The 15,653-nt window shown below is 37.3% G+C and overlaps 1 protein-coding gene across 1 annotated transcript in view; it reads right to left on the reverse strand.

The window, feature by feature from the left end:
* Nucleotides 1-10,061: 10,061 nt before the first annotated feature.
* The window catches only part of LOC118337761 (tripartite motif-containing protein 2-like), a 17,441-nt gene continuing 11,849 nt past the window's right edge, over nt 10,062-15,653 (reverse strand). The window contains exons 9-14 of the mRNA XM_035674865.1: nt 15,144-15,247; nt 14,852-15,019; nt 14,448-14,616; nt 13,790-13,860; nt 13,523-13,663; nt 10,062-13,417 (exon numbers count right to left, since the gene is read on the reverse strand). Of these exons, the coding sequence (XP_035530758.1) occupies nt 13,265-13,417; nt 13,523-13,663; nt 13,790-13,860; nt 14,448-14,616; nt 14,852-15,019; nt 15,144-15,247 (806 nt within the window). The 3' untranslated portion in view covers nt 10,062-13,264. The remainder of the gene's footprint in view (nt 13,418-13,522; nt 13,664-13,789; nt 13,861-14,447; nt 14,617-14,851; nt 15,020-15,143; nt 15,248-15,653) is intronic.

Genomic DNA, 15,653 nt, shown 5'->3' on the forward strand with positions numbered 1-15,653 from the left:
ACTTTTGCACATTAATTAACTGTAAATTTTTTATCTTTAATATATATATATATATATATATCCTTCTCCGGTGTCTTCAAAGTCATTGACTGATGTGTGGGGATTTTTTTGTATAATGTACTATTAGCACACACATCATGTGTTTATGCAAACAGTGGTTGTGGGCATATGGAAAAAAACATCATCACTCATTTACTAGGGCAGAATAGAAATTGTTGCTGTCTCATTATTTAATCGCAGCGAGGTCAGAGCGCAGGGTCGGATGCAGAACGCCAGTGCTGATAATATGATCCAGCACCTTGCTCAAAGGCTAATGGCAGATTTTATGGATAATCATCAGCTCATTGAAACTCAATTCTGAGGCTTTTCTGCAAAGTTTTCTAATAAATATAGCAGTTTCTAATCAACCCATATAAATGTCAGCCTTAAATTAACAATTTCCAAGCCGCACACATCCTGGAAAGGATACCCGATTTAAATACTATGCTGTGTACAAATGGAATGAGCTACACAAAATATGAAGATACATTCTCATCTTTCATTTAAAAGGTTGTATTTATGTATTTGCAATCATACTTCTGAATGCTTTTCTTCATTGTGAAAATGTAAAATATGTCAGTGAATCTGCGAAACCAGGGTCACTGACACAGAAAGTGATCACATCTATATTCCTAGTGTTACCAAGTAATAAGATGCACATGCAGAGACAAGCTTATGCTTCATTTAGTGTTTGACAGGATTCAAATGACCCGTGAACTCAGTCTGCTGCTTATTCAAATCAGAACACCTGTGTTTTCTCAGTTTGGCTCTGTGAACATGCCAGTGTCATTTAGAAAGTTTATCTAGAGACTGTCAGTTAATATCGTTTTTTATTTGTTAAAAGACTAATGATGTAAATTCAGGAGCATAAAACCACTAAAATGGTTTGTGACCTGTGAAGTTACATAAACTGCATTCTAATATTTTATTTTAATCATCTCCAATAAGTAAATACTTGCCAAATTGTTGCTGGTGTTTAGACCTTTAAACTTAAATTAAAAGCAGGGTCCCAATTAGAAGCAGGTCTCGTTTACTAGCTTGGTGTAGCTACATGTTTTGACAAATAAAAGCAGGTCCCAATAAGAGGCCTGGTCTGGATTTTATAGAAATCCTTTGGGTGTAGGAATCTTTGGCCACTATGAAAATGCTGACTGCTGAGGTTACAGATGGAGCAAGCACAGGGTCACAGCACACTATATAATTTAAATCATTCATTGATATTGCAATATGCAAAATCTTGTCATCCATCATCGTGACACATTGAAAAAACCCTTACACACAAGTATTGAAGTATCAAACAGACATCAGTTAAGTGCAGTTGGTGTGGATTAGAGGATTGGCGCATTGGAGAAGAACAATCAGAAAACATTGCTGGCAAGGTGAGAGCGATATAATAATTAATGTTCAGACAAACATATTTTTCAATAAAATAACAGCTTCATGTATAGTTTGATAGGATATTTTAAATCCTAAATATGTGGGTTCTGGATTTGTTTACATTTTTTGTACGTGAGAGGGTGTTTAGTCTTTTAATAGAAAAGACAAACAAAGAAGAAAGATAAATTGTATTATCTATCAGCTGACTGTGCCCAGATTGCAAACTTAAATTAGCAGGGGAGATTTTTTTGTACACCCCAAGCTTTCGACTGCTGGTGAGTGAGGCTGGAAGTTTAGCCAGAGTGGGGCAACAGAGCCGGGCTGACACCGGGAACGAATACAGTCTCAGTCCTTTGGAGGGCTGGATACACGGCACGTTCTGTTGGAGGAGAGGAGTGAGTTCATTTGTACGTAACAGTATAAATCAAAAGTCTGTCAGTATTTGCTTTCGTGAATCTGGAGGTTATTTATTCAGTTTTTTCAACAGTAAGACTTCTGTGATATTATACTGTAAAATAAATTAACTAAATGTTTGGCCTCCTTGCCAGTTATTCTAAATTCAGAATCATTACTGCTTTTTTCAGTTATTGTCTGTTAAAATCTATATATTTCAATCATTCAAATAATATCATTAACATTTGACGACTAACTACTAATCAACTAGGAAAATCTTTTGTTAATCTTTAAAACACACTTTTGCATCTGATATTCGACTGTTTTTGTGAAAAATTCTTACCAGAATTGATGGAAACCTTAACAACAACAAAATATAATCAAACAACCATAAAGTTGTCACATTCAAACTAAAAAATATTTTCTCGGGGACAGCCCTACTTATTACAAATGCCATTCCACAATCTCACATTGACACAAATGTGTATTCTTTCTCTACATCTTTAGGCCTGCAGACTCATGGAGATGTCAGCCAACTCCTCCTTCAACTCCTCTGATTCTGCCCTCCACCTGTTGCTCAACGTTTGCTCAGAATCCAGACCTAGCATTTTCATCTTCACAGCCTTCTCCGTCACCAATGTGTTCCTTCTGCCGCTCTTCATCCTCGTCCTTTACATGGGCTACCGACGATGGGGACAGGGCTCTGGTTCAGCAGCAGCGAGGACGAGCCACTCTGACATCTTCACCTACAACGTGGTCATCCTGGAGGTGATCAGTATCTTGGGGTGTTGCTTTTACTGTTATGGGGCCTTAACAGATATTCAAAGTATAGAATTGGTGGGGATGGACATCTTCTACATCACCTCACCCGGACAGACTCTGTTTCACCTCCTCACCTGTGTGGAGCGCTACCTGGCTGTTGCTCACCCCGTCACCTACCTGGGGCTCAGACAAGTGGGCGGGGTCAGGATCAGAAATGTCAGCATTGGGTGTGTTTGGTTACTTTGCTTTGGATCACTGGTTCTGTCCAAAGTGTTAAGCAAATCTTTCCCTAACTATGCAGCTTCCTGCTTCTTGGTCTTTTCTTTAATTGTCGTCGCTTTCTGCAGCCTCTCTGTTCTCTGTGTTCTGATTCGTCCAGTGCCAGGGGAAGTGGGCAGCAGAGAGCGTGTTGACCAAACAAAGCAGAGGGCTTTCCACACGATCACGGCCATAATGGGAGCACTGTCATTGAGGTTTGTGGGAATCCTGGTTAGCGAAAAGTTGAACACTTCAAAGCTGACCGACATCGTGTGTGTAATGGGGTCATCTTTATTGTGGTTGACTTTGCCCGGCAGTCTGGTGTTACCTCTGCTGTTTCTACACAGAGCAGGAAAACTACCAGGCTATAAACACTGATTAAGGATGAAGATTTCATTAGAGCATTGTGAATCACAAATTAAATTAAATCTAACTGTGCGATTTAAGATTACGTCTTTTAGGGGAATAAACTGTGATCTAATCTGATTAAATAACATAGTAAAATACATTTTAGAGGAAAAAAAGTATGTAAACATTTAAATTACACTCTGCACTGTAGAGGGATAAGGAAAACATCTTACACAGATTCTATTTTGTTATTTGTTTCATATATTTTACTTTTTCTTATTTTATTGTTTTTCGATTTTCAGATTTTTTATTTGATTGAACTTAACATGTTACATTTAAGATTAAGTTTAAGATAAAGAATGTAAAATTATTTAAAAAAATGTATCCCCTATATTCATGTATATGTGATTGTCAATTAAAGAGAACTGTCAAAAAAGAGAAGTGTATACTGTCTGTATTATGTATTTTTTTTATTATTTTATAAATTTGAATAGGTTTCTTTTTTGACAAAGTTTTTTCATGTCCCTGATGTTGTACTCTTGGACATTTACTTTTCTTCACTGAACCAAATGCTGAGATATAGGCCTACTGTGTATGTTTGCTGACACACCTTAAAATCTAGAAGGCCTCGTGAACACCCATGTTGGGAATCACTGATAGATAAAACACCTGTCTTTCTTTGCAGGTCCTTTGCATCATCTCAGATAGGATGGACTGAAGTATAACTACAGATATGGGAATATAATTTGAATTTGTGTATTTGTACATCATGCAAAGAACCCACAATCCTGCTGCTGTCTGACATATGAGCATCACCAGCATACTTATGCATAGTCTATTTGGCGTCAGCAGTCAGTGAGTTTGGAGACGCAGACAATCGGAAACAAACACTAACAAGGTGGGTGTTCTTTAAAAAAGATGTTAATATTATTAATATTAGTTAATATTTCTAAAATTAGTTTCCTAATGTCCCATTTTCCACAAATAAGTTGGTCTTGTTTATTTCCACACTTGTTAGGTTTTCCAGTTTGAAACTATCACAATATATCATGTTTCCAAAGTTTGTGTTTTCCAGCCCACCTCTTATTTGGACCTGATTATTATTGTCAAAAACATGTGCTACACCAAGCTGAGTAAAACAAGACCTGCTATCTAATTTAGACCCTGCTTAATTTAAGTTAAATGTCTAAACACCAGCAACAATATTGGGACTATTTAAGTGACACAGGTGATAATGCACACCCACTTTACTCAAGTAGAAGTACAGATTTAGGATTATTCAAAAAGACTCCGGTGGAAGTAGAAATACTGATCGAACTTATTTACTTAAGTAAATGTGAAAAATTTTGAAATTAACTAAATAAATTGATAATTCCCCTCAAGTGCATTCAAAGTTAAGTAGCAAGCCTGTTTTGAATGTGTACATGTAAACAGAGCAGAAAATACAGATATTTGTGTTAAACTTAAGGGAATAAAAAATCAAAGTTCTTGTCTTGAAGACATCTTTTACTGGGTTGGGTAGATGATTGTTAAACCTTAAATTTATTATTATGAAATATTATTTGTGATGTTTCATTTGGGTGCTGATTTAACCCTTAAATGCCTCGTTATTAGAAGTTGCAGATTGGTGCATTTTGAGAACTCAAGCAATCAGTGGGTGACACTCTGTTCCTGTCACTATACTAATTTTCAAAAAGAATGCCCTGTTGTAAAAAATAATCCAGGTACATTGGACAAAGAATAACTGTTACCTTAAAGATTTGGTGATTCTCTACCATCAAAGCAGTCTGGCAGCCAAAAAATTTAAGTCCTTGAAATACTGATTGCAATTGATAATAGTACATTTGTTTTCATTTAGGTAGGTTGTAGGGATAAGCATACGCATACCACAGAGGAAAAAGCTCTTCTGTGAGTTATTCTGCGTGCCCTGAGTAATAGGTGGAGCTTTCACAAACATATGCTGTACCTGAAACTCTGAAGTTGAATCATAAGTATAAAAGATGAACAACTGTGTTAGAAAATATCTGGTTCTTTGCAATTGTACAAGCCATATATTCAGAAAACCAGAGACACTACCTATAAGCCAGTCACTCAGCATTAAAGGTCCAGTGTGTAATATTTAGGACCATCTATCTGAAGAAGTGGAAGGTAGCTTGGACCATTGTTCTATGTTAAGGAAGCATTGTATAGATCAAATGGGAGCTACCAGTGGGGAAGAATACTTCCAGAATCAGCATGAAATATAACTAGTGTCTCAATGTCTCTCTTTTCCCTTTCTCTGTGCCTCCTGTCTAACTTTAATTTCTTTTTCCCCTCAGGCATACGACTACATACAGATATGTCAGATAATTCCAGCAATGTTCTACTCTACTACTGCTCCAACTACACATTTGTCACAGACATTGACTGCGCCATTACTGCCTTTAAAATTGTCCTCCTCCTCCCTCTCTGCACCCTCGTCTTCTACTTTGGTCAACAACAATGGCGACAGCAGCGCTCCTTTACAATAAGCCACTCCGATATCTTCACCTACCACATGGCTGCCATGCAGATGATCTGGATCTTGGGGTGCTTCTGCTACTTTTATGGCAGATATGCTGACTTTGGGGAAATGACAATGGCAGGAATCTATACAACATCATTTGTTTTCTATGGAGAGACCTTTCTTCACGCTCTGACCTGTGTAGAGCGATACCTGGCTGTTGTTCACCCCATCATCTATCTTCAGCTGAAAAATACACGTGGGGTCTGGATCAGACACATCAGCATTGCGTGTGTTTGGCTGCTGAGCTTTGTAATGATGGGTTTTGCCACTGGGTACATTACTTCCTTCCCCACCGTCCCTTTCTTCTGTACTTTGGTCTTCTCCTTAATAGTTGTATCTTTTTGCAGCCTTTCTACAGTCTGTGCTCTGATTCGTCCAGGGCCAGGGGAAGGAAGTGGGAAAAAGGAGCGAGTTGACCCAACAAAGCAGAGAGCTTTCCAAACCATCACAGCCATAACAGGAGTGCTGTGGTTGTGGTTAGTTGGGTATGTTGTTTGCATTGCTATAGACAACTCATCACTGCTAAGCGATAGAGATGGCTGTTTGGTGATGACGTTTGTATGCTTTTTTAATCTGCCCTGCAGTTTGGTGTTATTTGTGCTGTATCTACACAGGGCAGGGAAATTGTCTTGTTTCTGATAAAACAACCAGTAAATACATGGACTGGATTTGGGAAATATATCAGACATTATCAGACATTTTAATAATTGGATAACATATGAGATTCAGAATATAGATTTGTTTTTGTGTTATTGAGGGTCAAAATGGCTGCATTTAAATGCTGCAACTTTTCGCAAAAATCCAGATGCAATTTGGATGCATGGCGAGAGTGGAACAAGGACGGTTGCTATGGTATTCTTTGTAGTTGGTATGGCGCATCGGTTGTTCAGATGGTTTCTGGGATGTTTTTGGGTGGCTACAAAGTGGTTGCACTGTTGTTGCAGTTAGAAGGGGCGTGTCCAGAAGGGCACTGGTGGATTTCAAAAGGATCCCTTGACCTCTGAACTCAAGAAATCTGAATGGAAACCCACTTCATGCTAATCCCATGCAGTTTTGGGCAAAGACCATGCAGAATTTCTGCATACTGGGGTCCTAAATTGTATTGGAATTGCATCAATTGGGAATGACTGGAAAGCTGATACACATACTTCATGCCACCCCTGCATAAGTCAGTGTCACACTTATGCCACCCCAGTCAAAAAGCCTCCATGGGAAGTAGCGTGGGTTTTTGGTAGGTGATGGCAAGAGTGGCTGCTGAAGCCGGGCATTTTTATTAATTGTTTACATTGTGTTAACTTTAACGACACCTTTTGATCGGCTTTTCTACAATATGGTCTGTCCTGCAGCCAAGTTCTTTTCTATCACAGCACAGTGATATTAAAATAAGTTCATTTTGTTATCGATCTTGACCAAGATGTCTGACATGCCAGAATTCATCTGGTTGTCTAATAGCCAGTTGATTGTTTTTGATTGGGCAATTAATCAGGTGCTCTGACCCCTCTCAAACTGTCAGCACGTTTGTTAATCTGGGAGTTTGAAGTTTTTCAGACCTGTTATATAACTTGTTACAATGTTATGTGAGTAAAAAAAAATCAGTAGAGTGCTCTTTTAAGATGTTGGAAAGATAGTAAATTAAATTTTATTGTTATGTATGTTATAGCTTTATTGTATAGTATTTTATTGTGTTTTTATTTGTTGTATCTGTTAATAGTCACCTGTTCTGGGTGATTTCAAGTGTGTTGTGGGTGGTTGGTAAGACTTTCAGGGGAATTTCTAAAATATTATATATATTTGCTGGAGTATATTTTTATGGTGATTAAATGTCAAGCCTGACTTTTTAAAATATATATCCCCAAAGACCTTTCCCAAACCTAAACCTAATTATAATCGTAACCCAGCCTTAAACTTATAAAAGTCCTTTAACCAGTGTGGACCTGCCAAATTGACCTCACAATGCAGACATGTCCACAATGAGCAGTCTCTGGTGCTCACATAGATAGCAATACAGGCTCACACTCACAGAGGAAACAGGTGTTGTCTCGGCTGAATGATACTATCAGATTTGAATACACACCTCTTTGCTCCTAAGTAATTTGAATCCAGTCAAATATTCATCTTAATGGGTTGATGTAGCCTATTGAAGGCACCCATTACACTTAATCAACTTATCTTGTGTTTTAGATTGATTTAATTGTGAACAATATTACTGTATATGTAATGTAATATCACTGTTTTCCATGACAGAATTTCACAATGTTTATTTGTAAATGTGTGTTTTTTAATGCGCTTTTAGTTGTACAAGATCATGCAAACATAAGATGCTCATACATGATGCCGGGAAGATACCCAGTGATAAGGGGGTTTTATTAGTTTTATTGGCAGTGAATATTTGTGATTAAAAACACGTCCCGTCCTTTTTAGAACATCGGCCATATGCTATGTACTAGGCTCATAAAATTTTGAAGATGGTTGAAAGACATAAGTAACATATAGTAAAGCGTCCATTTTGCTAAAATTAGCTATAAGATATAACTACATAGCTAACAATTAATAGAGATTAGTTAGCTAGTTAGATAGTGTTTTGTTCTGTGACCAAAAACTGGCTAACTAGCTAACTAACCAGCCAACTAGCCAGCTAACGATTGATGTAGATTAGCTAGTGTTTAGCAAACATTAGCTAACTTATGATGCAGCTATGTGTGATTTTTATCTTTTAACCATCTTCTAAATGTGGTTGTCTTTTCAACATAGATTAGCCTAGCACATAGCATATCTAAGTCGAGGAAAGGAGATAGTTGACTGAGGTTCTGACCGAGGCTTTCTCTACTGTTTTTGAAACACAGAAAAAGGGCGGGGCTTAGGAAGGGTCAATTTACAATAAAAGTATCCGAAATTATACTTCACGTTTGCAATATGCAAAAGGTCCACAGTAATGCTCCCACCTTTATTCATCCCACACAGGTATATTAAATCAATGAGCCTGGAGACACAGGAGGAGGACAATGGACATATTTAATGTTGATTTACATTACTTCTTAATAAGTAATAACTGAAATAATCCCAGATTTACAGATCTCATACATGCTTTTCAAATGATTAAATATAGCCTACCGGATACAAAGCTTATATCTCTTTGTTATCTTTATTTTCTGAACATAGGGTTGTTTTTCACAAAGGCACACTGGACTATGAAAATGAATGACAATGAAAATAAAATAAAATCATATTTTACTGTGTGTAAAATGTGTTTATGTTAATTAAAAACCCAAATTACGAAATACCTACAAGTACAATGTTAGATTTTCGAATCCAAAGGAAAACATAGCCTAATATAAAAGGCTAGTACACACAATGAAAATCTTATTTTGTCCTACTCCCTGAGGTAACACACAAGTAGAACAGTAAGAACATAATAATTTAAAAAATAATCAATTTAAAATATAACTAAAATATAACATATAACTTACAACTTATAACTTAAAGTGCAGAACATTTGTAGAAAGAAACCTGAGTATAAAGGTGCTCTGTGCCTCACAGTTACAGTTCACCAACCATACGCTGCTGTCCTATCAGAACATTGTTGTATATCGTTGACATAGGTGTGTGTCATATATGTATGTGGAAAATAAACAGAACTTATTTGCATGTTCCATCCTCGATAAGCCCTCTTAACCTCTCCATAATGAGCTGTGGCAATTCATTCAGCCAACAGAATCAGCAACTGCTGATTTGTCATCTGTGCCTGCTGTCATCAGACTGAACGACAGCAACGGAAGCCACAGATATGTTTATTATTAATTAATTATTAATAACAACTCTAAGTATAATCACATAATGATATAATATTCTCCTGTACACTGTTATAGCTGATGGTATTACTCTTAAATATTGTATATGTTGATGCTAATCACACCACTGTCACTTTGCCAACAGTATTAGACACTAGTTTTGAGTACTATATGCATACTGCTATTTTAATTTTGTCTGGTTGCTTCTTTTAATTATTCATTTTCTTCAAGTTTGTCTATTTGTCTGTACGTATAATATGCAAAACATGAATTAATCAATAAAGGATCTTATCTTATTATCATATATTACAAATAAATTGTAACGTTACCTTACCGCGTGCTGCAGAGGTGGGGGTTGGGAGGATTGTGTGCAGGCATTATTTGTTGACTTTGTCGAAGTGAATGCTGCTTGTAGATATGACAAATCCAGTATGGCAGTTCTCAAAGCCACTTATGCATGTATACAAATGTCATCAAAACACATTGAGATCTTTCAATAAGCAACATTCTCACAAAAGCAAACCACAACAAATGGCTGCCACTTAGGAATCAATGCTTTATTTTAGTGTTGAGTGTGTGTGGATGTTAAAGAGACAGTCCATACTGTGAACAGACATAACGTATAGTAAATACAGAGAGAGAGAGAAAGAGCAGGCAAGTGACACACTACATATCCACTTGAGGGGAAAAAAATTAATAAATTGATGTACAATGTTGTTCATGTCATGGCGCAAACTAACACTGATAGACACCCAAGCTACATCATTGACAAATGTAGTTTCCCATTGTTTTTTTTTGTTTTTTTCCTGATTTCAGAACAAAAACTCCCTCAAATGGAGTTGTAGTCTACAAATGAACTATTTGAAATGGTTATTAGCTAACTTACTTATGTTTGCAACAAATTCCAAATCAAGATCAGAGATCTGAGAAGGCATTTCCATCATGTCAACTTCCAAACAACATTCATGTATTACTTAAGGCTGATTCTCCAGCTGAAAAAGGCCCAGATTATTTAAAGAAACACAACCTGATTTTGTTGAAACAATCAATAGTGCCAACAAATTCAAAAATCTTCTCCCAGCTCTTGGTTGATATTGATTTAGCAGCTCTATTGGGCGCTTAAACAAAGTCAGAAAACGTACTTCTTACAGATTCTTGAACAGACAACATAAACTACATTTTGGGACAACTTTAATCTATTATTCCTATTTTATGTCTTAGCTATCTGTAAAAGAGACGGCTACCATTGTTAGCATTCAGCATTGACACCAATGGCTACAAATAACCAAAAACTATTGAGTTAGCTTACAACAAGTTGTGTTAACACTTCAAAATAAAGGTCCGGACCTGGACCTACATCAGAAATGCAAAGCTAACAAACTGTTTTTGCTAACTGGCTAGCTTGATGTTATTTTCCCACACAGCAACTTTCATTTGACAAAACAATAACAGAATAAAACTTTAAACGCTGATTTGTCCACTCATAACAGTCAATATAAAACGTATCAAATACCAACAATCATATTTTGATTCAACATAACAGACAAAATGTACAAAAAGAAGAAATATAATGGGCACTTAAGAGTTTCAATGCACATGGTGGAACACAATCGAATGGCAAGATAGAAAGATTGAATGATGATTAAATAAATAAATAAATAAATAAATAGAAGCAATAACTTAAGTTTACTAAATCAGTTGTGAACATGTGACAAGTATATTTCTGTTATTATTTTTTCTTCCTGCTTCAATAAATAGACTGATAGACATCATGTCCACCACAAACTATTAGTCAACAAAGATGTTCTCTGTATATTAATAATAAAGGCTAAAACTGTCCAACTGAATGCTGATGTGAGTAACTTAAATGCTTTTCTTGCCTTTTTAATAATTAATGTAAATGCTTAGTATGATTATCACTATCACATAGCACTTTTCCAACAGTAATTTGTAAATGCTTTGCAATGTCACATTTGTCTCATGTCCATTACTGTAAATATTCTTAGGAGTTGGTGAGCTGTTTGTAAAATGGGAGCTAACAGCTGAAATGCGGTATATTTGATGTCAACAATCACATATTACAGAGGCATGCTTCTAGAACACTGAGGCATTGCTATATGGGTGATGACAGAACATGTGGAATTGTACAAGCCAGCGACAGCACTTCTCGGAACTCTTCAAGCATTCTAGAATCCTTGGCAATGTTGAGGAATGAATCGAAACATTCTAGAATTTCCTCCCCGGCCTCCTGTTTTTCATTACCGAGACAGCGAGCAGAAACAAGTGTGTAAAAATGTTACAGATTCCAAATATGTTTGTTAATTTGAGCATTTTACATGATATTATTAAAGGTATTCTCACAAATATATATGATAGATTTATAGACTTTTTTTTCTCCTTGCGACAAATCAGGAAAAATATATTAACACTCAAACCAAGCATAGATGCTGCTCATCAAGTTACCGCGTCAATCAACCAAATAAATCAATCATTCAGACAATCAGAATAAGAATCAAGCAATTGTTTTCTACTGATGAATCTGTTCCTTAAGACTTGTAAAGAATACTAGCATATGGCAAGAAACAAAATAAACATTCCATTTTCAGACAATCCTAATGTACAAACAATGGACAACAGGCTAAAAGTGGCCATTGTCTTAGTCTGATAATGTGTTTCTAATGACCACCGCAGAGTCAATAGTGCGTGGTTAGGTGCAATTCCTTCAGTCATATTTACAGATTTTCACATTTACTGCTGGGAGTTTCCCTGTACAGCCACAGTCCTCTGCTGCTGGACCAGTTTAAAGTTAAGTGCTCTGCTCAAGGGCAACCTAACAAGCTCTAAGAGTTGGTAGCTAATGTTAGCCTCCAAATGTCAGAGCTGATGTTAGTGTATGAATGTAAACTACGGTACAAAAGCCGTAGGGGAAGTCTGTGGTAATGAGTGGCAAATGATGTCAAACCAAGACGTAGACCTCTTTTAGCTCAGTGGCCATTATTTTGTCAATGACGTACAACATAAGAAGGCAATTCCAATCCAATCCATTCTCTCCTAAAACACCATCCTTTATGTATTCATTCGTGCCTTTGATGCTATTCTGATCCCTTCATCTATTATTCCTTCCATTGTTGGTATAGGAAGCAGTGGTTTTCAAAGACATTCTCGTCATCGTCGTCTTTCACAACCTTCATTTGTTCCTTTCTTTTTTAAAGCCTTATTTCATCTATTCCTCATTTTTTATACTAATGCCATACTCAGAGAAAGAGGGACTTCTAGAAGTCGACATCATGAATTAGTCGTTGCATAACTTTTTGATACTCCAGCCTTGCATGACTTTGTGTCCCATTCCGTTGAATTTCTCAAATTTGCCCAAGGCCAAAATCTTGAATCCACCATCTTTCCATTTCCCCATGTCTGCTTACAATCCTGATCCCTCTTTAGACTTTAAGAGGATGTAGCCCCAATACCAGTCTTTGCCCCACTATTCTCTGCTAGTTAATGTCTAATGTTTTTTATCTTTATTAATCAAAATCAACAAAGATGTCAAACCTAGATTGACTTCATTGTGGTATAATGATGTAATGATGACTAATTCTTCTTCTTTGCTTCCTCCATCCCTCCTTCCATTGTTACAGGCAGCGGTTCATGCAATAATTCCAAGAGTTTCACATCGTGCACCGTATCTTTTCACTCCAACAATGGCCACCACAACTGTCCCTTCTCTCACCACTTCATTTCTCCATCCAAGCCTCCATCATTGTAGGTAGCGGTAGACTTTGAAGCAGTGGTTGCCAGAGTCGGCAACCACCACATGTCCGTCTGAGGTCAGAGCCAGACCTTGCGGCCCGTAGAGAGGGTCCGCTGATGTATTGATGTAGGAGAGGAAGGAGCCACTGCCGTCAAACACCTGGAAATGTTAGAACAGAGAAAAATGTGTTTTCATGATCGCAAAAACTTTCAACACTCCTAAGAATGGGCTTTTTTTCATTAGAGATCAACAAGCACTGCGTACCTGTATTCTGCTGTTCCCCCAGTCAGCTACAATGATGTTCCCATTAACGTCCACAGCCACGCCAGTGGGTGCATTGAACTGGCCGTTTCCCTCGCCATTAGAGCCAAATTTCAACACTAGCTCCCCATCAGGGGTGAAAACCTGACAGAGAGAGAGAAAGATACCAGAATCTGTAATAATGTGTCCTGTTCTGGAGGGTTCTGGAGCAATATCTACCTGTTCACCTAGACTAAAAGTATCATTTCAGTTCAGTCAGTAAGGCCTTACCTTGACTGAGTGGTTATGGAAGTCAGTCACGATGATCTCGTTGTTTTTGTTCACTGCAGCAAAGTGTGGACCTTTAGGACAGGAACACAGAAACAGGTTACGTGTCAGTGCTTCAACTAACACCTCAACACTTGCTGTTCACTGCCCTTATCCAATGTTCTTATTTCTGTTGTGGAAACGTATGTAGATCTGCACATGTATTTTATATTAATACTTCATTTGCAAACATAACAATTCAGAAAGAATTTAATACCAAAAATAATAAATGTAATTAACAGGGGAGGTTTAATGGTATTAGCTATTTTATTGAATTTTTTATCCTCCTCACCTTAATTGTCTTAAAATGAAATTGTAATGATGTTTAGGGATCTAGGGTAGGGTTGTTTGGCACGAAAACGTTAAAATTAAATAACTAACTAACTAAAAACATTTAAAAATGATGCAGCCACCCATGTTTTGGTTCATATAATTGCATTATCAATCATTTATAAAAGGAATCGATACCAAATGAGTAGCTTGTGACTATTGAAGTATCCATCCCCTAGGATTGATACACCCATCCCTACTGTAGGTGTTTTCACTTTCACTTTAACTGCTGTCTGTGATTACACTTTATCCAACACTTCAGCTGCTCTACCTTTCTTTGAACAAGTTCTACCTGCAAATTGCTTGTCACCGTTGCCTCGACTACCAAACTTGGTGATGAGCTTTCCGGTCAGCTGGAAGATGAAGACCGTGCATGCCTTGTTGTCCACCACGATCACATGACCATTTTGGTCCACGGACACGCCCTTTGGCCCCATGAGTCTACCAGAGCCAAGCTTCGCCTGATAGATGTCAAAATCAACCAACGAGAAGGGACAACCATTCAACAAAATACACAAGATGAGAGTTTGATTGAATTTGTTTTCATGCATCAGAAAATCTACCAGCATTAACATGTCCATAAAAGGTAAAATACAGTTTATATTTCTATACTGAGGCTTAATCAATTTAAATAAAATAAAATAATCAATCAAATTTACAGTAATCCTTCAAGCTCAAAACCATGAGTGCACCTACCTTGAACTTGCCCTCACAGGAGAAGATGCTGACCCACTTGTTGTCGTAGTCAGCAATGATGACGTCACCGCTGGGGTGCACAGCCACGCCCGTGGGACGCTGCAGTTGCCCCGGCGACCGCCCACGTACCCCAAAGCGACTTTTGAATTCCCCCTCGTTGGAGAAAATCTAGACATAATAGACATAATGCATACCTTAGCTTCTAGACCTAAACCTCAATTTGACCTAAAACCGAGTCTGAACCCTCCAACAGCCACATGAAGAAGAGAGGAGCAGATAGAATAGGCTGTACCTGGACACACTGATTATTACTGTCAGCAATCAGAATCCTGCCGCTGGAGGAGGCTGCGACTCCTTGAAGATTGGTGAACTCTCCTTTATTCCTCCCTTTCGTTCCTGAAGAGAGAAGGAAAGATCTAATAAATTGATTTCTGACTGACGATTTTCTGTAAAAGGATTAAATTGCCAACATTTCTTGACATCATGTTTGGACTCAAAAACATCATCATTTCTGAATTTGATTTGAAACTTTTCATTACGACTGAATCCTGGGACTTATTACCATCTTTTGGTTATTTCATGCTATTGTTATTTTCAAAATAAGATGGACTCCAAAATGCCATCAGTTTACATGTGAGTGATACTATACACATTCTAGGACAGTTTTTATTAAGTGTCAAGCTTATATTTGTGCATTTCATCACTCTTATTTCTATTTGTGATAAACATGTTTTGAATTTTGCCACTACACTTCCCATCATACTTTGTGTGATAAACAGGAAGTATAATGCTGCCAAGGAGT

Source organism: Morone saxatilis, unplaced genomic scaffold, assembly GCF_004916995.1.
Source record: "Morone saxatilis isolate NCDOM2014 unplaced genomic scaffold, NCSU_SB_2.0 Contig4, whole genome shotgun sequence".
NCBI classification, from domain to species: Eukaryota; Metazoa; Chordata; class Actinopteri; family Moronidae; genus Morone; species Morone saxatilis.